This window comes from Sinohyriopsis cumingii, unplaced genomic scaffold, assembly GCF_028554795.1.
Source record: "Sinohyriopsis cumingii isolate HCF-2022 unplaced genomic scaffold, ASM2855479v2 utg000305l, whole genome shotgun sequence".
In the NCBI taxonomy this organism is placed as follows: domain Eukaryota; kingdom Metazoa; phylum Mollusca; class Bivalvia; order Unionida; family Unionidae; genus Sinohyriopsis; species Sinohyriopsis cumingii.
Window position 1 is genome coordinate 3,115 of NW_028315886.1, and position 24,336 is coordinate 27,450.

Here is a 24,336-nt window from a genome sequence, read left to right on the forward strand (position 1 = left end):
CTTTGAAAACCAGACCTAATTAGCATTAATGTTAAGCCAGTGGTTATTGCTTCTATTGTTGTGCATCATTGGACTTCTCAACACAGTGGCTTGTACACATGTACATGTGAATTCTTACAAGATGCATTTTAATGAAAAGTCAATAGTCAGCACTCTGAACATGATTTTAATGTCAACAGTCTTGCATTGTTGGCAGTACTGGCTTGTAAGCATAATAACATTAACAAGTACAAGTGGATTTGTATCTGTTAACCCAGTGTTTGGATATATATGAAGAATACAATGAATTTTGTGATTTTAATAATTTATTTTCAAACTTGTAAAAATATTAAATCGTACAAAAATGTAATTTTCGGTCATGAGTAACTTCCTTTAAATCATGTGAAAAATGCAATGTTCATTTTAGAACTTTAATTAAAGAATACTTAAAACGTGTTTGAATAGACACCATCATAACATTACACGTCTTTGATTAGTTTTGTGGATTGACTTCATGTGTTGTCGACAGGCACCAGTAAAAACAGCTGACACTTCACAACTCTTGATTACTCAGTGGTATACCCAAAGAGTTGTTGTAGACAGTTCAGATTTTCAGTAAAGTGGATTAACATGTGTGATAAAAGTTTTAACTGTTTATGCAGTTTATTATCTCTATTTGACCAATACACGTAAACTGGGTTGTCATTTATTAGCAAATATAGTGGTCAGCAACTCTGAAGTGCGAGGTTAACAAGTTTTAGAATTCTCACTTTTAGCAGTTACAGATTTCACCTTGAAATCCACATTTTTGAATTTGTTGGTTCAGCGTTGATTTTGTACCAAGAGTATCATTGCATATTTAGGGTAATCATCACCATATCTGGTTTTAGTGCCAAGATAGCTTGACGATATTTATTTAAAATATGGATTATCTCTCCCAATTTTCAGAGCAAAGACGATGTACATCATTCGATAATACATTTAACTGTAAAAGAGAATCTCTCAGTTATGAAACAATAGTAATATTTGAACTAGCCTCAATAGGCAGTTTGCATCAATACATTAATATAGTTTGGGACAAGTTTTTAGATACATTTTTAGTGATGAGTGACATTTTGTCAGACTTGATTCAGTTGATTTTGTTAATATTTGAAGCAAACTGATCAAATAACCAGATATATTCTACAGTTCGTGAATTTACCTAGAAACTTAAGGATCATCATTATATATTGATTCATACTTGTCACTGACAACTGTAGATGTCCTTGGTAAAGACACTGACATAGTTTAACAAACAAAACGGAAATGCAGCCAGAAGTATTGTAAACAAAACACTGCGTCATTATTATGAAGTGCTCTTTATTGATGATGTGAATTGATTCACTGGCATTATATTATTTTTTAGACAAAATATTCTCGAAAATTGAGAATTAGTACCTGATTTATCTGGACAGAGAAAACATTAATGATTAATTTTCTTTTGTTTATGAATTATCTGGATAGTGAGAAATTGTAATATTAATGTCTAGATATTTAAGTTAATGCATGATATTATACACAAGATTGGACCTAATGTAAAAATATTCAAGATGGTTTCATGACCATGAGATTAGAAATGCATATATTGGATTCTGTTGCATTCCTGGAAATTCTTTTCAACCAGTATTATATTAGTTCCTTCGATGCATTTTTGCTTTCCTTGATATTTATCTTTGATGATACATCAATGCGCAAACTTGATTCAAATATGTAACAACTACTTTTGTTTTGTGTCAAGATGCTATCTGGACAAAAGAGAAACACCCAGACCTCCATAACAACAAGAAACACATACTGTTACTAATGGAGCAGTTGAACATAATTGCTAAGCTGAGAATATACAACCAGGAGGCATCCAAAATCAAGGTTAGTTCATTTTAAAATATAAATCTACATATAAATTAACGAGTACACATCTAAATTTAACCATCTGTCAAGGTGGGCATAAATGAAAATGATGCGGTATGGTTACCATGGTGGTCGTCTTGACAAAATTGTCTCTACTCTCCCAGTGGAAAGCCATATTGATATGGAGTTTTTTCACCAATAGAATTTGTATGGAACCTAATTGTCCCTTTCCATGTTTTATGTGGATCAGTAGAACCAGCTGGCACACTGCTTCTGGCGCTTATGCTTAGAATTTGCTTTCCAGTATGTTTCATTCATTAATGTCATGTTGAATATTTCATGTCATGTTTAAGGACATTTCTAAAGTCTGTTGCTTTTTAAAGCTCAAAGTGCTGTGTACTAAAACTTGAAGCAATTGTCGATGTGAAAAGGCCATCGGGATAAATTAATCATTGTGTACACATGTTCATTGAATTTTTATTGTGTTATATGTGGATTACTCTTTTTCTACTCTCATTACTCTTTTTGTCCACTGGGATTACACCTTTTCCTCGCCAGGGGTTGGCATATATGCAGATTAAAAGCACAGTACTCATCAGATACTATTAATGCGACTCACTCTTAATAAAGTTGTCAGGTTTTGTGCACTTTTATGAAAATCTGGATGACATTCTAAGTAGAATCGAGATATATATGTTGCACTTAGAAAAGAAACAAAGTCAAGACAAAAACACCAAGTTATAATTATTACGTGTTGCAAGTACTGCATCATGAGCATCTCGAGCCACGTGCTTTATTTTTCTAAACGAGCATTAATGTGAATATTTTAATGAGGGAAATGGAGTTCCCATTCTACTCTAGGTACACAAGTTACATAATTGATGAAACAAAATCATACAATCTTTTGATATTATTACTGTTATTAACACATTTAAGTGATGAATGTCATGTGAAAATAACAATAAATAATTGATATCTTTTTAACTTTGATCAATACTAATTCGGAAAACCTTCTATGTTAGGCAACTGTATAATAAAAACACAGCTCTAACAAAGTGTGCAATAAACTACACACTCTAATAAAGTGCAATAAACTACACAGCTCTAACGAAATGTGCAATAAACTGCACAGCTCTAACAAAGTGTGCAATAAACTACACCACTCTAAAAAAGTGTGCAATAAACTACACCGCTCTAAAAAAGTGTGCAATAAACTACACAGCTCTAACAAAGTGTGCAATAAACTACACAGTTCTAACAAAGTGTGCAATAAACTACACCGCTCTAACAAAGTTTGTAATAAACTTAACAGCTCTTACAAAGTGTGCAATAAAATACACAGCTCTAACAAAGTGTCTAATGATTATGAGGAGATTTTTAATTTATTTTTCTAAATTTACATTTTCTCTGGAAATGTGGTATGGGTTGCTATTACTTGTGCAATAATACGCAACATGGAAAGCTTGTTGTGTAATAGCGTGTGGACTGATGAATGAACCACTCTGATTGTTAAGTGCAGGACTTTTCATTTATTTTCAGTGTTTGATTCAATTGGGGCTAGTTGGAGCTGTCTGATAAAGTTTGAAGAATGCAGATATGGCATAAAACATTCTGGTTGTTGCTGTATTTGCAGGTGGCTCTTGCAAGAGTTTGGATTTTCTGTAGCCAGTGATGTGTATTACCTGTGTGGATAGATAAGTGCATATTATCAGAGTTGGAGACACCTTAATTTGCTTTATCTGTGAATTTTACTTTGTTATATATCTGTTGATGTTGTTGTTTACTTTTATAACAACTCCATCAGGCACAACAGAAAACAGTAAAGGGTTCTTCTTTTTAAGAGTAGTTCCTAGTGCGTGGATACCATGTGAGACCGAGTTAAACAGACTGACACAAGAAAAGTAAGATTAGCAAAACGGCTTGATTTTTATGTCACATGGATGAAATAAGCGTGGTAAGAACTATGGACATATGTGGCATTAATGGTAAGCTTTCTCACATAACTCATTGGCTGGGCGTTATTAGTTGCAGGAATGTATTTATGAATCAGACCAGTAGCTATTATTAAATGGTGTACCAGGCTACCATTGTGGAAGCATTGGATTCCATACTTAGTACTTCAAGATTGGGTCACTCACTGTAATATCAGCATTGAAAATTTCAATTTGTATTCATTTTAAGATGCTTGTTTAAGTTCGTAAAATATCAGTGAAGAGTCTGTCTCAGTTGATTATTATTATTGTTGCTTTCATTGATAATCTGCTTGAAGTACGTATATCTAAAGAAAATGAAATGCTTTCATTGATAATCTGCTTGAGGTTTTTATATCTAAAGAAAATGACATGCTGTTATTGATAACCCTTTTTAATCACATTTATCAAGAAAATCTTTATTTTAGTAGCTACTCTCCTGAGGCACATTTATATCAAGAAAATTACATGATTTTATTGGTAACTAGCTTTAGGCACATTTATCTCAAGAAATTACAAGAAGCACATATGTTTGATTGTTCAGAAAGTTTGCATCTACTTGAATCAAGATGTGCATGTTTTGCATACTGGGTCATCTAGTGCAAAAAAAAAATTATTTCTCAAAAGTTAACATTGTTGTTTATGAAAATATGTTTTGACTGATCTGTGTTATGTTCATGATTTAGATCAGATGGTTTCATTCATCATTCTAAACTGCACATGGGGAACGTAGATTGCAGTGACCAAGTTTTCTCACATTCTGAAATACTTTGCATTGTTGATTCTCCAGCCCAAGAAATGTTGGTCATAAGGATTACTTTTCTCAGACTTTTGCCATGTCATTATCATTGTAGAAATATCAGTAAACAGTTACGATTGCTGTCTCACAAACGTAGCATTTACTTTGTTACACTGATAATACAATTACATGACTTATAATTGCCTTTGTTAAAATGTAAATTGATTACTCATTTATGTTTCCTCATATGGGGCTTATTATGAAAAATGAAACATTTATCTCTCTGACAAAATTCACATTAAAATGAATCCTTTTACTTTTTAGGAAGAGAATTGCTTTCTTGCTCCATGTATGCTCCGTCAGAAAACTCCCAGAGAGGTCATCTGCCCATTACCACACCCTCAGATGGAAAGCTCCTCAGTCCTATGTTTTCTCTTCGTAGGAAAATATTTGCCGTCTCCCATTTTCCATAGACTTCTTGCTGCCTGTGTTGCATACTGGCCAATAGCCACAAAGAAGAAAGAGGAGACACTAGAGAATCTGATCTTCTGTGGGTGTGGTGTTTTTCAGCTGGACCATTATCACAAACTGACCCTTCACGTTAGGGACTACATCATATATATGAGAGTCACAAGAATGGACAGAAAAGGCAGAACTCCATCTTCAGAATTGTGCATTGGGGTCAGAAAGTTTGTCACTGGCACTCTCATCAAGATCATTGGTTACCTGGGTCAGAGTCTGAAGTTTGAGCATTTTATACAATGTCCTGAATACAACGGTGACGGTATCAACAGCCTGATTCCTGTGTCCCTGCTCAAAGAGAATGCAGATGTATGCTGTGAACTCCATGACAATATGATTCAGTCATGCAAACTGTTGCAATTTTGGTATGAGGATACGGTGAGTACAAGTATGAAGCCCTTTAGAGATCTCCCCAAAACAAAAGTATAAAAATGTAAAATTGAAACACAGATATATGTTGAAATAAATAATAGGCAGAGTGGTATTATCTACATAAAACATGTAGGATAGATGTGTTTTGCCATACCACGTTGTAGATGATAAGAGTATAAATTAGACAATAGAGAGTTTATGTCAGTTTAAAGAGAAACATATACCCTTGTAAAATCCAACCTTTTACAGACAGTAATCACCTTCATAGCTGGATATCATAATAGATTTTTAAAAATTGGAGAAAAAGCAAAATTTAACTCGTCGAAATTGCCATATTTTAAATAATATTAACATGAAGTAATAATTAAAGACTTCATGTGTTATCCTGGCTACTCATATAATGAAACTGGTTATGATTTGACTTGTGTCAGCACAGTGAGCTTACAAAAGCTTGTTGTCACTAATTTTCTTGAATGGATAGCTGTATTGACACATACTTGCCTTAATCCCATACCAAAATATGGATTTTGTATACTCGAGAAGTGTTTTGTGGTCCTATGAGATGCCAGTGACCAAATTGGTGATGTCATCCAATCGACAATACAGCCATTATTATTTAAGCCTTCAGAAAATGAATGGAAATTCAAATATAAAAGTATTTTGTCTGTCTCGTTTAAACATTTAATATACATACAAATATGAATAGTTGGTAGAGTTAATATCATCAGTCATCACTACCATGCAAATGCTCACATGATCACAACCACGTTATATAAAAACATAGACTTGGAGGTCTTGCTAGGATTTTAAAACTATGAGTCCAGGACTCCTTCTTTGAAGAAAAAAATAAACAGAAGTCGCACCAGCATAAGTTGCAGTCCCTTCCCAGAAGCATGTTGGGCATACCTGAAGTGGCTAAATTTCCATATGACTAGAACCAGTGGTTGCCATTGAGTTTAATGTTCTTCATAAACTTCTTCACACCACTGACATATAGCTCTTGTTTGTCCATTAAACTGAGAGTGAATTATGTCAGGCCAAGGAAACACCTTACTCCATGCAATGAGCTAAGCATCACACATAGTGTTCCATGCGAAATATCAGTTATAGAAACTTCTAGCACTCTGTTTAATCTCATTACAACCTTAGCCAATTTGCCCCAAAATACTTATCAAAAATTTTGGAAACAGCATTTTGTCTAACTCTCAACATGTCTTGATTTCGAAGTCGCATGCACAGCTTATTCAGCTACTCTTGGAAATGAAAACAATAATGAAACATAAAGTTCATTTGATGTACTCTTACACCAAAGTACATCACTTAGTCTTTCTGCCTCTGCATTCAGTCATTGGAAATATCAGTACATTTTCCCACCATTCGGCAGCTAGACATGTTGTTGAACTTGCCGCCAAGCTATTGGGTCATGTTCTTCTGATGTACTCATACGATGACAAAATATTCAGCAGGGGTTCTTTCAGCCACTAAATTTTCTCATTGTTTATATCAGCACAGCTAAAATGACCATTTGATTAACACAGCGGATGGTTGAATCAGGAACGGCAAGCCCTTGAATTTGCCATCCGGCAAATGTGTGTGTACGGAGGACACGTATAAGTGATTTATGCATTGCAGGTAAAAAAAAAACATTGCCTCAAAATACGTAGGATTAATAGTTTCCGAGACCTTTTGGGTCATAAAGAAAACAGCTCTTAATAACATTTGCAAGTGAACTTCTAACCTGTTTCATAGTTAACAACAGTATCTAATATGAATACTGACTTGAAGGTGTATTGTGACCTCACCATGTAGCATGTAGACAACAGCCCATATCATACTGCACCATACGGGATTGTATAATGTAAAGAGTGTATTGAGATCAGTCTATATAACTCTAATAACGTCCCACTGGATATTTGAATTGAATCCCTTTGGGTAAATTTGCTCGTTTTATCGGTTTAATTTCTTTATATTCTTTGGTGACGAACATGTTTTATTTTTAAAACTGACTAAAATGATTATTTGAAATCAAAGATATCATCTCTCGCCCTACCTACACATATCAGTTCATTAGCTTGAATCTAAAGTTTCTAGAAGTTTGATAGATCCAAGGAAAGAAATAAGCACATTTGGTGAAATAAAAATATAAGTGGTTCTGGTTCTATTAAACTTAAAACTAAGATTGGTCACTACCATCTTGTCATTTTGTTTGTGTCTAGATAGATTTAAATGAATCATCAGTATAATATTTGTCAGTTGCAACCTGACTTTAACTTTGATTATAAATAGATCCCTTTGTTAATTTTTTTCTTCTCCTGATTGTTTTGTTTTCTCTGAGTTTGTTATCTCCGAAAATGTACATAAAGGCTCAGTTGTAAAAATAGGTTAGGTCATATAACCAGACCCACACATACTTTTTTTTTCGGCCTTCTCAAGAATATCATATTTATAACTTTAGATGCTTAGTGTCTATAAACTTTGCATGATTTGACCACTCTGGTGGCCTAGTGGTTAGATCATCCACCTCGGATGCGGGAGGTCGATCCCCAGCCGAGTCATACCAAATACTTACAAAAGTGGTACTAACAACTGCCTCGCTTGGCGCTCAGCTCAGCATTAGGAGGTTAGTGGTGGGACTGGTCGGCCTGTTGTCAGGACAATGTGACTGGGTTGGACATCATGCTACATGACAGCGGCTTGATGCCCCAGTGCTAGACATCACTATAAACTGCCGCACTGCAGACATCATAGGGAGATGACTGAAAAATTGTTAAAGCTATGTTAAAAATCCAAATCACACACACACTTTGTATGATTTTAAAGCATTAATGACATGTGCATATCAACTGAAGTTCACTACAATGTGCATTTACCTAACTTTGTGAATGAAGTGCAGTTATTGTAAAAATGAATATTCAGGAAAGAATCATGTCCTATACTAAAAGATCAATGTTCAAGGTCGGTGCGATTTAAAGCAGAAACATGGTTTTCTGCCCAAAATAAAAATGTTAGGTTATGTCAGAAAACTGAACTACATGGTTTTGGGTGATTTGCACTTGGGTTAAGGAGGAAGGTCATTTCGGGGTTAAATGTCAAACATCAGAGACATCATCACTGTGCTTGAGGAATACATAATTTTCAAACAGAATTTCTAATATTGACTTTGATATCTTCACCACTCTTCGTGGATGTTTTGCACACTGGGTAAGAGGGAAGCATGTTCTTGGGGGTGGGGGTTGGAAATGTCAAACATTAAAATGTCCATGATTTAACATGTTAATACATCGATATGGTAAATAGGAAGTAGGTTGCTATAACCAGTTTGACAGGTGTCTTTTACATATATCAGCTTGAAGTTAACTGTTCATTTGTATATTACAAACTAATCTGCCAACAATCGGTCACTTTGACCTATTGTTGAACCTGCTTTGGCCAACAGTCAACATCCTTATGTTTGGTATCCATGTGGCTGGTATATGCCTGTCTGTCGGTCTGTTCACACCCATGATAAATTGGCTGTTGGGTTGACACGCAGACTATTGTAAACATCTTGTGAATTTCTGTTGTCAAAGAAGTATCACTTCACATGATGTGGTGGTACATACATTGTCATTTTTCTTTTATTTTTCACCTATCGGCGTTAGAGAAATTTGATTTAGAATATTCCTCTCGATGAAATTTACTAGCGTTATTTATTCAGACATGCTTTATTACAAGTGTGTACAGAATGGCTACCGTAGCAGCGTCGTTGTATCTATGGAAAACTTATTTCAGCATCTCTAGACTGGTGTACCGATTTTCGTGAAATTGTTTAATGTCTGATAAATAAATGCCCTGATCAAAATGCATCCAGGGCAGCTCTATCAGCTTTGATGTGGCATCCTTATTGGTGAGAAACGTATTTTCTGGTTGTTTTATAGAAAGACCAAGTGAAACCATCCTCATAAGAGTCCTTTTTTAAGCCATGCTTAATCTAAATTGTGTCCATGTTGGCAATGGTGTTGTTTTCAAAGCCACAAAAGGGACTAAATGTTGATTAAGTTTGCAATGATTAGTTCCTAAATGCACTATTAAAATTTTTTCAGGGTAACTCCCCTACATCAGTGTGGAATATTCCATGCAAGATGCTCTGTCAAACCATTTTAAAATTACTTCCATAGTAGTTATGTGACTTCCTTAGCAACAGGGTGGAACGTCTATTTCTAGTTCCTATCTAGAACAGCTAATATTAGTTAGAATCAAACTTTGCTTTAATATTTCTATGCTTTATCATGCTTTAATATTTCTATGCTTTATCAAAATGTTTTGATGTTGCTCCCATAGTACTGCTATGACTTCATTAGCAACTGGGTGGAACACCTATTTTCAAGTTTGATTTAAGAATAGCTTGGCCAATTTATATCAAATGTGATATGAATATTTGCTAGGAAAAACACTATTCACGTTATGTCTAACGTGGTTTCCTCATAAATTGTTAGGTTTCCAAAGCAACCAGACGGAAAACATTTTTTTCTATCTTCATATAACAGCAGAGACAATTTTTATCAGATTTGGAAAGAATGTTTCTTATGACATTCGCCATTAAAATAGTTTCCAGTTTTCTTCATCTGGTAACTATGTAGCATCATTAGAAAACCAGTGGACCAATGTTTTGACATCATCACTAGAACGAGCTAGGATTCGTCAAATGATGGTAGAGTTTTACATACGATATGCTTTTCGAAAGTGTGTCCAAAGCAATAGTGTGAGTTCCATAGCAATTATATAGAACACCTATTTGTTGCTTCTTGAGAACATCTGCGCCATTATTAACCAAACTTGGTATGAGCACTTTTAGGACATGTTTCATCAGTAATGTGTCTGAAGTGACTGTTTTTTGTAATGTCATAACTTCCTTAGCAACTGCCTGTGTCTGCATGAAAACCTTACCAAAAGGTATTCATCTTCATGGAAGTATTATTATTATTATTTAAAATAAACTCTGATAAAAATGACTTTATCGCCAGATCTGAATTGACAAATCAAATTAATAGGGTAATTGAATGATATCTAGCCCACTTTGAACTCCTGTTATGGATATTAAATTTCCACATTCAAAGTAACTCATTATTATTCTTGTTACATCTCTATAATCACAAATAACACAAGATGGGGTTTAAAATGATGTTTAAACATGACAGTGCAAATCCACTTGTTATCCATTGTGCAGCATCTAATTTAAAACAAAAACTGCAACTGCAGACCTATCATTGATTAACCTTTCCTGCCGTTGTAGATAGTGTTGCATTAAAATTTCTTATTTTTAAAGATACAAATCTTAATTATGGGAAACTGATAGATGTTTAATATTTTTATTTTGCTTGGCAGAAAACGATTGAACCAAGTGAGCAAGCACAGTCAGTTGAATCAGTTTCCACTAAACAAGGGGAATGCCAAGTGTCTGTACAAAAGAGAGCTCTGCCACGAGATAAGAAATACCATGCCTTTTTCAGTTACTCTAGCTCAGACATACATTGGGTCAAGCAAACTATAGAAAGACTAGAAAATGACCACGGGTTTGTTTGTTGTGAGTATGATCGAGACAATACTCCAGGAACACCATTGTTGAAATTTGCTGATGACAGCATCAGAAATGCCTACAAGACTGTAGTAGTCATGACCAGGGAAGCATTTGAGAGTGGTTTTGTTTTGCATGAAATTGATATGGCCATTACTCAAGGGTTTGAGGAAAGGAGAAAATGTGTTGTCCCAGTTTTATTGAAGGACTGTGAAGTTCCACGTCACCTCAAGATCCTGAACTATGTTGATGCTCGGGATACTAGCATGAGAGACACCTGGTGGCCCAAGTTAGTGATGGAACTGGAGGCACAAGGTAAGCAAGAATCATATTGACAAGTCTTTTAGACATTTATCACATGAATAATTTTGCATACTATATTTAGTTTTAATTGCAGCTTCATCTAACAGTTCTAAAACATAAATTCAATTTCACATTTCACTTAAAAATAAGAATCCATGTGACATCTAGAGTCTTAACACTTTTTATGAAAGATGCTTATCTGCCATACAAATTGAGTACGACATATTCATTTGTTATTTCTCAGTTGTCTTGCTAGGCATACACATAAATCAGCATGAGTAACGTAGACCAAAATATCTTCTTTTATTTTTGTAGGATGTGCCTTTAATGTATCAAAAACCTTTCCAGGTATAGTAGGCATCCTTTTAATATGCTACAGATACATATACTTTTAAGCATAGAGACATGCATGAATTTACATACTTTTCCTCATCAAGCAGCAGCTTTGATATTATTTCTTACTGAATGAATATTCGGTAAAGAAGGACCTGTACTGAATATTGACTTTTTATAGTTTCCTTCCATTTCAATTTCCAAAGTCCATTTTAAATAAATTACAGAATGCAGAATACAGGAGAAATGATAGGAAACAAAACACTATCAGGACCCAAAGTTGTAAGCAAATTACTCAAATGCAGACCAAGAGTTCTAATAGATGAGCTAATGTCCAGTACAGTCCCCAACTGATGACAAAAAATGAAATCAAAGTTCATGCTCAAATATATGATTCCTGTGCGTGACTCACGCAAAATTGGAATGAATTTGGATGCTTAAAACCTCCCCCTAAGTCACACATACAAAATACGATGTACTGATGACATTTGTGTAGTAGTATACACATTTTAATTGTTATGATGAGTTGAACAAATATTAATCTAAACTCATCTGTAATTGCATTTTTTTCACCATATCTCTTCCATTCCAAGGTCTGAAGATGTATGCGGATACAAAGGGATACTTGGAAATTCCACTAATTTTTTATGACCGAAACACGAGTGTCCTAGATGTGTTATGCAAGTGATTCACTTTAGTGTCTTTGTCGCATGCACAACAATTTGGTCTCTTTCCAGAAAGTGAAATCAGCCATGAAGGGACGTAAAATTAGTGGTTACTGTCAACTTAAAATTAGATTAGGGAGGAGTGTCGAAAGTAAACTGGAGCAGCAATGTGAGACACCTAGTTAGATTTGTTATAATAAAACAACTAATCAAAACATGCTGCAGAGTTTCAGACTTCTTGGTTGTCAGGGTATAAATAGTTACAAGACAGCTACAATATAGGGGGTATTAGGTCAGTTTTGTTCCATATAATTTCACGAAAGTTTCAGTTGTACTAAAAAGAAAAGGGAGACAAAACAGGCTCACTTAAAATACAGACAATTTAAAAGTAGAGTGATTTTTTTTTCTTTCTTCTTTCTCGTTTCTTAGCACTGCAGGATCGTGTGCTGCAAAAACATTATGACCCTATCATAAATGTTAGGATATATTTAATAAATAAGAATCTAAAACTGAAGATAAGAAGGAAAGATATTTATTTGATCAAAATACCTGCTTGAACTAGGGCATTAATAGACTTACAATGCTAATAGTTCATCACTAAATGGTAAATCTTGTATAGTCTGTAGAATGATTATTCAAGAAAGTTAAACTTTGACAGAACTTTTGAAAAGACTTATTTTGGAACGGAAATAACCAACTAAAATACCTATTACCTGTAAACAATTGTACATACCATCTTAAAGGAACAGTTTTTAAACTTGTTCTAGCTTGCTAATCTAGGCATGTGTATCCTCTCTCAGACAGCAGACTGAAAGTGATTTCAGTACAGAACAATATTCATACCACTATAGATTAAGCTTGTTACCAATTGACAGATTAATACTTATCCATATAGAGGCAAGATCTTTTTAAGATTTTAATTTCAATAGCGGTCTTAGAGAGTGTAGCATGAAGAAAGACAGATGGATATTGAAATGGTTATGTAAATATTGAAGTATGGCTTTTCCTCCTCCCCCTCATTTTTGTTCTAAATCACTCCCCCAGATTTTTATTACAAGGATGCAGGAAGCCCCCATATGATAAAGTCCTAGGAACATTTCTTATATTGGACTTACAGATTAAGGCCTATTTTGATTAGCTACAACAGTGTAGACCTAGATGTGTTGTCATATTGTGTTCTGGCATATCAAATTATATATTTACCTACAACAGTGGAGATCTAGATCAAGGTATATGTTGGCTTATTTCAAAAGATCAAGGTCTATGCTGATTTATTACAACAGTGTATATGATGTTTACCTAACACAGTGTAGTTCTAGATCAACAGTCACACATACTGGCAGATCAAGGTCTATGTTGATTGTTTACCACACTGCAGACATTGAACTGCTATCACAGTTTGTTCTGACAGATCTAGCTGTATGATGTTCATTTACCATAGTGTAGACCTAACCCTACACTGAAATGTAGTGGCAGATCAAGTTCTAACTTATTAAGTTGCCACATTGTATGTTGACCTAGATTTTATGACACACACACAGCACTGACAGCTTAAGGTCTATAATGATTACATGTCCAAATGTAGATCTAGCTCTGTGGATACATTAAGTATTGGCAGGTCAAGGTCTTTGCTAATTATTTCATTGTAGACTTAGATCTGCTGCTACAGCAAGCATGACTATGGACTGGTCTGTTCTAAAATTGTTTGGTATTATTAGGTCTGAGTATGTTGTCTGCAGTTAGGTCCAGCTTGAAAGTAAGCAGGGCTCATATGTACATGCCTGCCTATGGATGAGTGGAGGGTATATATGGTATGTGCATCCTTGCTTTGTGTAGATATGCTAAGTGAATCTTTGTTTTTATGTGTATAGGTATATATGTAATGTACTTGCTTGCCCTTGTATGTTTGTAGTTAGATCTGGCACATGCAGCATTGCCTCAGTGTATATATGTGTGTAGAAAGAGATAGGTTGAGCATCTTCGCCTCAGTTTATATGTGTGTGGTAAAACAGAACATTTATTCTGGCATGTGTGTGTGTGCAAATTGAGAAAACATTTCCATGTCATATTGCCTCTGTGTTTGCAGATTGATATAGCACATACATGCAAGCCTTTATGCCTGCATCTGTGCATGTTTATGTAGTTAGCTATATTCTGTGCTTGCTTTCCATAGTATGTATGTTTGTGTACAAACAGGAGTTAGTAATATCTGTTGTAGATATGTATACATGTGTTGGTTGCTACAACTGTAAAACAATTAATACATGTTAGATAGAATTTCTTTCATGATACAATTAGGTTGACATCTTTAAACAATTGTCTAAATCAGTAGCACGAGAAGCTTTTATAAGACAAAGATATATTGTAAATATTCATAAACGTAATGACCAATTAAAACCATCTTCAGCTGGTTTAAACGTAAAGTTCATATCGTTATATTGCCGTACAAAGAAACAAAATGTCGGACAGTAAATTAGGGCATATATCTAAGCAATCATCCCTATTTATTTCTAAAGTGGATACAAATTCATTACATTTGTTATATAATTCCTACTCTAGCATTATATTTTATACACTTTATACAATGCTGGAGATCTAGCCTTCCATTCATAAGTGCAGAGAAAGATCAATACTAAATAAACAATACTAGAAACTCCATCAAAAGAAAGATACATAAAACATATGTCCAGATATTGGACTTGCCACATATACATTACAGTTTGCTAAGCTAGGCATGTGTATCCCATCTCAGTACAGAAGAATATTCATACACACAATATATTAAGCTTGTCGACAATTGACAGATTAATGCTTATACATCTAGAGGCAAGATCTTTTTAAGATTTTAATTTCAATAGCGGTCTTAAAGAGTGTAGCAGAAAGAAAGACATATGGATATTGAAATGGTTATTTAAATATTGAAGTATGGCATTTCGTCATCCCGCTCGTTTTTGTTCTAACCTCCTCCCTCTCATTTTTATTACAAGGATGCAGGAATCCCCCATATGATACAGACCTAGGAATATCTCTTATGTTAGACTGACATATTAAGGCCTATATTGATTAATTACAACAGTGTAGACCTAGATGTGTTGTCATATTGTTTTCTGGCAGATCAAATTATATATTTACCTAGAACAGGGTAGATCTAGATCAAGGTCTGTGTTGACTTATTGCGAACAATCAAGGTCTATGTTGATTTATTCCAACAGTGTATATGATGTTTACCTAACACAGTGTAGTTCTAGATCAACAGTCACACATACTGGCAGATCAAGGTCTATGTTGATTGTTTACCACACTGCAAACATTGAACTGCTATCACAGTTTGTTCTGACAGATCTAGGTGTATGATGTTCACTTACCATAGTGTAGACCTAACCCTACTCTGAAATGTAGTGGCAGATCAAATTCTAACTGAATGAGTTGCCACATTGTATGTTGACCTAGATTTTCTGACACACACATCACTGGTCGCTTAAGGTCTATATTGATTACATACAAAAATGTAGGTCTAGCTCCAAGGACACATTAAGTATTGGCAGGTCAGTGTCATTGCTGTTTATTTAATTCATTGTAGATTTAGATCTGCTGCTGCACATTGCATTGACATATCAAAATATATATTGTTATCATAGAAGTATGGCTACAGCAAGCATGACTATGGACTGGTCTGTTCTACAAACATTTTGGCATTATTAGGTCTGAGTATGTTGTTTGCAGTTAGGTCCAGATTGAAAGTAAGCATAGCTCATATGTACATGCCTGCCTATGGATGTTTGGGGGTGTTTATGATATGTGCATCATTGCTTTGTGTTCATATGTTCATGGTCATAGGTGTAATGCATCTGCTTGCTTCAGTATGTTTGTGTAGATATGCTAATTAATCCTTGTTTTTATGTGCATATGTATATATGTAATGTACTTGTTGCCCTTTTATGTTTGTAGGTAGATCTGGCATATGCAACATTGTCTTCATGTATATGTGTGTGTAGATAGAGATAATATGAGTATGCTTTGTCTTGGTGTGTTATGTGTGTGGTAATATAGCATGTGCATTCTGGCCTGTGTGTGTGAGTAAATAGAGACATCATTTCCATGTTATGTTGCCTCTGTGCTTGTAGATTGATATAGCACCTGCATGCTTGCCTCTATGTATGTATAATGATATAACATCTACATGTCTATGTAGGTAGCTCTGTTGTATGCTTGCTTTACACAGTGTGTATGTTTATGTACAAATAGGAGTTAGCAATATATATTGTAGTTGTGTATACATGTTTTGGTTGCTACTACTGTAACGAAACAATCAATACATGCTATACAGCATTTTTTTCATGATAAAATTAGGTTACCATCTGTTAAAGATTGTCTAAAAAAGTAGCACAACAGGCTTTTATAAGACAAAGATATACTGTAGAGATTACCAATAAAAGCCAACTTCATCTGGTATATATGTAAAGTTCATACTGTTATATTGTCATAGAAAGAAACAAAATGTTGGACAGTAAATTAGGGCATACAGCTACGCGATCATCCATATTTATTTTTAAAGTGCGTACAAATTATTACATTTGTTATATGATTCCCTCTCTTGCATTATATTTGATACACTTTATACAATGCTGGAGATCTATCTTCATTCATGAGTGCAGAAAAAGATCAATACTGAGTAAACAATACTGGAAACTTCATCAGAAAGAAAGATACATAAAACATATGTCCAGATATTGGACTTGCCACATTTACATTACAGTTTGAAATAACCTAAGAAACAGGACAAAATAAACAATTATATTACTTAAAGCTATCCTTCTGACATTTGAAATCACTTCCAAATTATGACCTCTTTCGTGCATGAATGACTCTTAAGTACCTTGCATTGTTGCTTCTTAAATTCAATCCCATTTTAAGAAAGCTTATCCAGAATGCCATCCATGGTTTCTGGTACTGATGGTCTGAAGAATTGTCCAAAAGGAGGCGCTGAAATTTTAAATAGTGTAATAAGCTACTGCTACCCAACACCTCTGTAATACAAAGATTAATCTTTGGTATGTAATCAGTTTCTAAAAGACGATATATTATGTTAATTGTTAGGACAAGAGAAGGTGTCTGAGGTAACAGATTAAGAGGCATAAGCCATTCTTATACAGTACATTCTGTGAAGGCCAGATAAAGTGATTGAAATAACAGTTGATGTTTCCTTTCACAAACATTTTACACATTAATGTAGTGTACAGTTATGAAGGAATGATGTGCAATATGCGGTCTTCTAGTATTCTTCTGTTAACAAGGCTAAGGGTCATAGAGCAGAAGAGCTTATGAGTTAGCAACTGGTCTGCCATCTGTAAAATATCATCCAAAGTTTTGTGTCTACAAACACAAGTTTCTTATTGCTACTCCTTCGAAGCTGCTTGGAAGATTGACACAAAACCGTACACAGACATTCGCCCTTAGGTCTAATGGGTTCTAAATAAAATAGTAATGTTCCAGATGGATGATCATGCCAAGATTTAATCTTTCTACTACAAAACAACTTATTTTGTCTAGTTGATTCTCAATAGCCACCTTGGCAGTGATCTTGACATATTAAATTTCTCCTGAGCAGATAATTGTATTTAACTGAAGTTTTCCCCAGAAGACTTCTTACAATTTATAGTTAGTTGTAAATTAAAATGGTGCTGCATGCATACCCATTAAAGCGATCAGTGTCGCCATCTTGACAGTCTTTTTATCACTATCCTACTTCAATGGATTCTTATATCAGGTGTTCACTTGAAAACTTGGATGAAATCTAGTTGATCCTAAATGACGATGATGCCATGCTTCAATATTTAAATAACCATTTCAATATCCATATGTCTTTCTTTCTGCTACACTCTTTAAGACCGCAATTGAAATTAAAATCTTATAAAGATCTTTCCTCTAGATGTATAAGCATTAATCTGTCAATTGTCGACAGTAGTTTTCATCTGATATCCAGTGTGGTTAGAGATCTTGTGAAATTTTGTTACTCATGCATCTTCTGAATGGAAAGTCTGATGTGCATGCGATTTCCACAGGAAGACTTCTTAAAGTGTATAGTCGGTCTTAAAAACTGTGCTGATCAGATATCCGATATAACTCAAACAATGGCCTTCTCGAAAACTTGTCACTATGCCAGCTAGGTGGTAAGTCATATCAATATTGTTTGATGCTATAAGATTGTTAACATCAGTCCTGGGTGAAACTGGTGATGAGCTGACATTCAGTATGGTCACCTTCGCATCCGTCTTGAAAATTGTGTTATTTATGCTATTTCAACTGGAAAGTCACATCATCATGGAGTTGTTACCAGAAGATCACTTATAATATCCAGTTGAACCTTAAATAAAATGGTGCCAATCTGACCTCAAATATAGCTACCACATCACCCATCATGAAATTGTTCTTGTACCCACTCCAGTTAGATGGAAAGTTATAGTGACATTTGGTATCTCATCTGAAGGTCTCTTAAAGCGTCTAGTTGATTCTCAAAGAGAAACTAGCATCCAGTTGTTGTTGTTGTTGTTGTAGGGTTTAACACCATTTTTTTCAACACACGCTAGGCTATACATGGCCAATATTAATGGTGGAGGAAGAACCAGGGAAAACCCCGGAAATAATCAATGACCCACAAGAAGCTACTGGCAAGCTTTCTCACATACCTGCATTGGCCAAATCCAAGAATCGAACCCATGCAGACAGAAGTGAGATGGCAGTGATCCGTAACGGAGAGTGCTTTAGACCACTCGGCCAACCTAGCATACAGATTGACCAATATGTTGGTCATTAGAACGTGAGTTAAGAGAAAGTGATGGTTATATGGTATATGGGAAACCGTGCATCTGGGAGTAATCCGTGGGGATTCTTCTCTTCATCAAAGTAGGAATATAGTTTGATAAACTAAATCTACATTTATCTTTCAGAATGAGTCATACAACAGACACTACAGGCTGTTTCTAATAGTGGTGGACCTTGTACCAGATAATAGTTTGAAACCATAAAAAGGAAACTAATCCATCTTGACTGGAAAGCTGTGGAAAATGTAATGAGCGTGAAACTCTGTGTTCTCTTCCTGAAGCAAAAAGACTAACATGATGGCGTTAATGCATTATGGGTAATATTTGGGGTGGATATGTCCAAAAGACAGGGATATGATATATGATGTTACTTTATTTCTTGTAATTTTAATGTAACCTATGTGAAAATTTGCTTTTTTACTCCTCTTTAAGTTAATCTGGATTTTGGCTTTTAAAAAAAAAAACCTGATGAAGGAAATAAATTACTTTAGATAAAATTAGTATAAGTACATTTTTAAATCTACTGGGATTGAGTTGTATTTGAATATTTTGTATATTGATTTAATAAAGGCCAATTAGTGCCAAATTCAAGATTGATATATTACCAGTCACAATCTTTCAAACTGTCCCAACAAATTACACAAATGCAGTGTCAACTGGTTGGCTCTTCACTTTGAATTCTTAAGGTTAATGACGAAGAGGCAGTATTGTTCATGAAACATATGCTGTGAATAAGGTTCGCTGGCTGTACTTTAAGGTATTACAGTTCTCTTGGAATCTCATATAAATACAAATGTGAATGTCTGATATTTGTTGTGGTAGGTAATGTGAAAAATTGCTTACCACAAGCATAGTGCAAAAAGGATGTTACAATACAGAACAGGTGATATATGTAGGACTAGATATGGAGTTTTCAAAAGGTCAACCAAGAGATACAACTAGTGTGTGGAAGTTTGTTTATAGCATTGATGATCAGTCTGTAAATAAATCTTAAACCTGCTGATGTTCAGGCATTATAGGAATAAGTGATAGAGGCTTAGTAATCAAACCCTTTTACACCACATGAAGCTCCCGAAGAAGGAAAGAAAACCAGAACATATATTATAACTCTTATTTGCCACATCTTCCCTTCTGGACAAGAAGGCATACAATGAAAGAACTCACCACAAGATTCTTTGAAAGACATTAAACATATCGGTTTTATTTTATATGATCATATATGTGTACATGCAAATTAATGAGACATTTAAATTACACTATTTCCATGCCCTTCAGAAGCTTTTGTTTGTAACTTTGGAGAGAAAAAGTAAAATGTCTGAAAATAGTTTGGCTAACAAATGTATAGCAGCTACATTTATATTAATCTTCAAATAGTGACAGGGTTGGAGGGCTGTAACAATTTCAGAAAAGGCCTTGATTATGAAGCTCCATGATTTGGATATTAGTAAGATGTTTGCATGCTTGATCTTCAATTTTTGAACCTTAATGGTCTCCAAAATAATTTTTGGATATATTAATGTTTAACCTTTTGGAAGGTCATGACATTTTTTTCTTTCAGAAATATGGGCAAATAGTAATTATGAATTCAGAGATTTAGTAGGTGGTCATTTTTTATACGAATCCACAGACTTGAAGGAACTCTACTGAAATATGCAGCAGTTTAAAAACTTACTAGGTCTAAAGTGAATGCATGAATAATGAGGCTTACAGGAACTCTAGTGAAACATATAGGAAATTTGAAGACTTATTAAGGCTAAAGTTTATGCATGAAAATTCCGACAAGATCAAAGTGTACAGAAATGTGCATATATGCTAGAAAGAAATTATGATATCAAGTCCAATGTTACGTTTCTTGGTAAAACAAATATCATTAAAGACTGAGAATAATGGTGTATTGTCATTTAACTAGTCACCCGGTAAATGGAAGCTAGAAGATTATGTTTCTTGATTATTGGTTGACTTAATAGCAGAAGTAGTCTTCTTACATGACGCGCTATCAATAATTAAAGCAGGTTGCCTTTTTCTGAACAGAAGATTTAGCGTGATGAATATAGAACATAGCTATTTTCATATAAAAGTGTTGCAGATTGCATGTTATATCATGTTATTCGTGTGATATTGATAAAGATGGTAAACGTGTTGTAAATTAGATTTGTCAATTAAATATTAGCATCATTTTATTTGTTTTATATTGCTAAAGATGGTAAATGTGCTGTAAATTAGATTTGTCAATTAAATATTAGCATCATTGTCTTTGTTTTATATTGCTAAAGATGGTAAATGTGTTGTAAATTAGATTTGTCAATTAAATATTAGCATTATTTTATTTGTGTTATAACTATATGGTCTCAAACTTAATAACATAAAATATTACAAACCTACATTTCACAAGTTATTTAGTTCCCATGACTAGAATACAAAGTTAAAAAGTACAGTATTTTGAACTAAATCCTGTATATTACTAATCTACTGATGTATTGCTAAAGGTTCTATCACGGATATAGATTATTTTGAATGAATTACAGTGGTGTTCCAACTCGATTCCAATGTTGAATGTGTTGATGTGCCACTAGTTTTAAATTTAATGTTGTAAACACCTTTGATTTATCTGAATGTTATAATCCAAAAATATCCTAGAATAATTCCAAAAGTCATTTCGCCCTAAAATGTAAATGAGTAATTTGTAATTAAAAAATAAAAATAATCAATTCCTCTCAAATTAAATCACAACTAAAATTGATGACACTAAGACTCATGTTAATATTTGGGATGAATAACTCTGATGTAACTAGCTGTATGTTCCATTCCACGTGAAACATGCTGCAATTACCAATTTCTGAAAAGACTGTGACTTTCATCCAACTGTTAACACAATTCATTTCCAAAGTCTCCTAAGGTCAGACCCAAAGATGTATATATAACTCAAACCCAAATACACATACATACAAAACATTACATTAGTCAGGTAGGACCAAACTACTGCCCTCAGGCAAAGGTGAGTCACACTATACAAATCAAAAATACATACCAATTTGATAGCACTGAAGATGGTAAAAGGCTTTGTAAACTACATATTATGATCATATTTATTTGATTTGACATTAAATATAGTAAAAGTTGTATAGTATTATTAGCTTTAAGATATTCATGTGAGATTACTAAAATGGTAAAAGTGTTGGAAATTACTTAGTGTTAACATATTTATTTTATTACACCAATGATGGTAAAAGTTTTAAAGAAAAATAATTCCCCAGGATTTCCTCACCAGTTACAATGGCTATTTAAAAAAGGCATTGCATATCTTAGGTAGTGTTCATATAACCATTAATTCCCATGATGCCGTTGTATGATTGATGGTAGTTGTGTGTGTTATAGATTATACAGCTTGGCCATACTTACGATGTGCCCCACTCAAAAGACTGCTAGCTCCACTTGGTCATTTACACTTACCAGACTTAATTAAATTGTAGAACAAAGCCAATAAAATGTTCTTACGTTTTATATATTTGGTAATTCATTCATCTCACTTTCGGAACCTGATAGTGTTTAGTCCAGCAAAATGTATTTTCCCTATTTTAATGACTGCTAAAGATGATGTACTTTAGACTGATTCAGGTTGATTTTGTTAGGACAGGGGAGCAATCATTTTAATTACCTGCGCTCTTAGGTAATGTTCAATTTCCAAAATGACAATATCTAAAGAAATGTGAGTAGCGACTCACATGAAAGAAACAGACATATACCAACATTCTGTCCATTGTGCTTGTTGCAAATGTAAAGTCTTCACCTTACACCTGTCAATCTTTCAGAAGATCAGAATATATGTAGAGCACAGCTTTTAGTATTACGTTATTCATTTGACAACACTAAGAATGGTTGTTGCTGCTGTTGTGGGGTTTAATGCCATTTTTCAGCTCACAATAGACTATGCATGGCAGCCAGTATTAATGGTGGAGGAAGAAAGCGGGAAAACCCTGGGAAGAACTACCGACTCATGAGAAGCTACAACAACAACAACAACTATACCGGCCTTCTGGAAATGGTCCCTTTCCAACTCTACATCATATGACTTGCCATTGCTGTTCAAATGATATCCATAAGGACTGTGAGGCAGAATCAATCCTGATAGGTCGCGTGACAGAGGAGCCATGCGTCATTTGACGTTGTAGGCAGAGTGCCCTGGTGCATGGTACACAACGAAAATTACATCCATGTTGTTGTAATGGAAGGCGGCCAGTGTTTTCGGAAATCAAGGGTTCTCATCCGGACCGCCATCTGCTATTATGACCACAGTCGGCTTCACTGATCCATTAATACACATAACAGGCTGAAAAGCTGGAATTTGTTTGAGTTCTTCAAAATCAGCAGCGTGTGTCATTGCTGTGCTACTGTCATGCTTCCCACCACGAATGAAGATAGCAGTTGGCCCTGAATACGATACTGCCCCTGGTTTTATAGCACATGCAACATAAACTGATGGGGTCAGTTTGTGGCGTTCAGAAATTAGACAGTCGTGATCTGGCAGCTGCACACGGCACTCGATGTGCATTAGAATGGGCGCCTGGTTATTAACTGCTGGTAATTCTAGTGGGACACGTGCCTTGTCGTCTTGGCTGAAGAACAAAATCAGTGTTCTTCCATAGCGACAGCCAGATCATTCAGGGAGCAGATTGTAGCTGCTGAAAAATGATCATGTGATGCTTACCTTCATTCGTCAACGAGTTAAGTGGAAGTAGACGTAGATATGTTCCTGCTCGACTGGTGATGAAACCATATTGGATGAGGACTTCATGCAAGTCATCCAAAGTTTTGCAGCTACTAAGCTTCTGATATCGTCGCCGCGGATCAGCAGCTGCTCCACATGATACAATGTCCACGATTGTCTTTAGCAACTGTGGTTGGTCTCCGTCTAAAGCGGGGCATTCCGTCTCTCTTGCTGTTACGTCAGCACAAGATGCCTCTTCCACTTTTGGCTGAACGTCACTAATTATTATCACCACAGTTGACGGAAGTTCCTAAGATGACGTGGTTACCGTCAAATAGTTGAAACTGATGCTTGGCCTAGACTTGCCTTAGCCGTGTTAGTGCGGGCCCACATGCTCGTCATACGACTTTTTCTTTCTGCTGCTCTCGCATGCTAAACTCGAATCAAGTGTTTGACTTCTTCATTTTGTTTATGTGCCAGATCTGC

General features: G+C 34.9%; 1 protein-coding gene across 2 annotated transcripts; it reads left to right on the plus strand.

The window, feature by feature from the left end:
- Positions 1–1,761: 1,761 nt before the first annotated feature.
- Positions 1,762–22,646, plus strand: LOC149774365 (myeloid differentiation primary response protein MyD88-like). Of its 2 annotated transcripts, XM_089945367.1 has the most exons (5): positions 1,762–1,884; positions 4,900–5,475; positions 10,834–11,338; positions 11,642–11,674; positions 19,272–22,646. In XM_089945367.1, exons 1-5 carry the CDS (start codon positions 1,822–1,824, stop codon positions 19,274–19,276), a joined length of 1,182 nt encoding a protein of 393 aa, XP_089801493.1. In that variant the 5' UTR covers positions 1,762–1,821; the 3' UTR covers positions 19,277–22,646. The 2 variants fall into 2 exon arrangements, with proteins under 2 accessions (XP_089801493.1, XP_089801494.1); XM_089945368.1 differs by lacking the exon at positions 11,642–11,674.
- Positions 22,647–24,336: the final 1,690 nt, after the last annotated feature.

Coding starts and splice junctions, on each gene's coding strand:
- LOC149774365 (XM_089945367.1), top strand. CDS start 1,822: ATGGAGCAGTTGAACATAATTGCTAAGCTGAGAATATACAACCAGGAG. Junction 1,885..4,899: donor AGGAGGCATCCAAAATCAAG/GTTAGTTCATTT, acceptor TTTACTTTTTAG/GAAGAGAATTGCTTTCTTGC. Junction 5,476..10,833: donor AATTTTGGTATGAGGATACG/GTGAGTACAAGT, acceptor TTTGCTTGGCAG/AAAACGATTGAACCAAGTGA.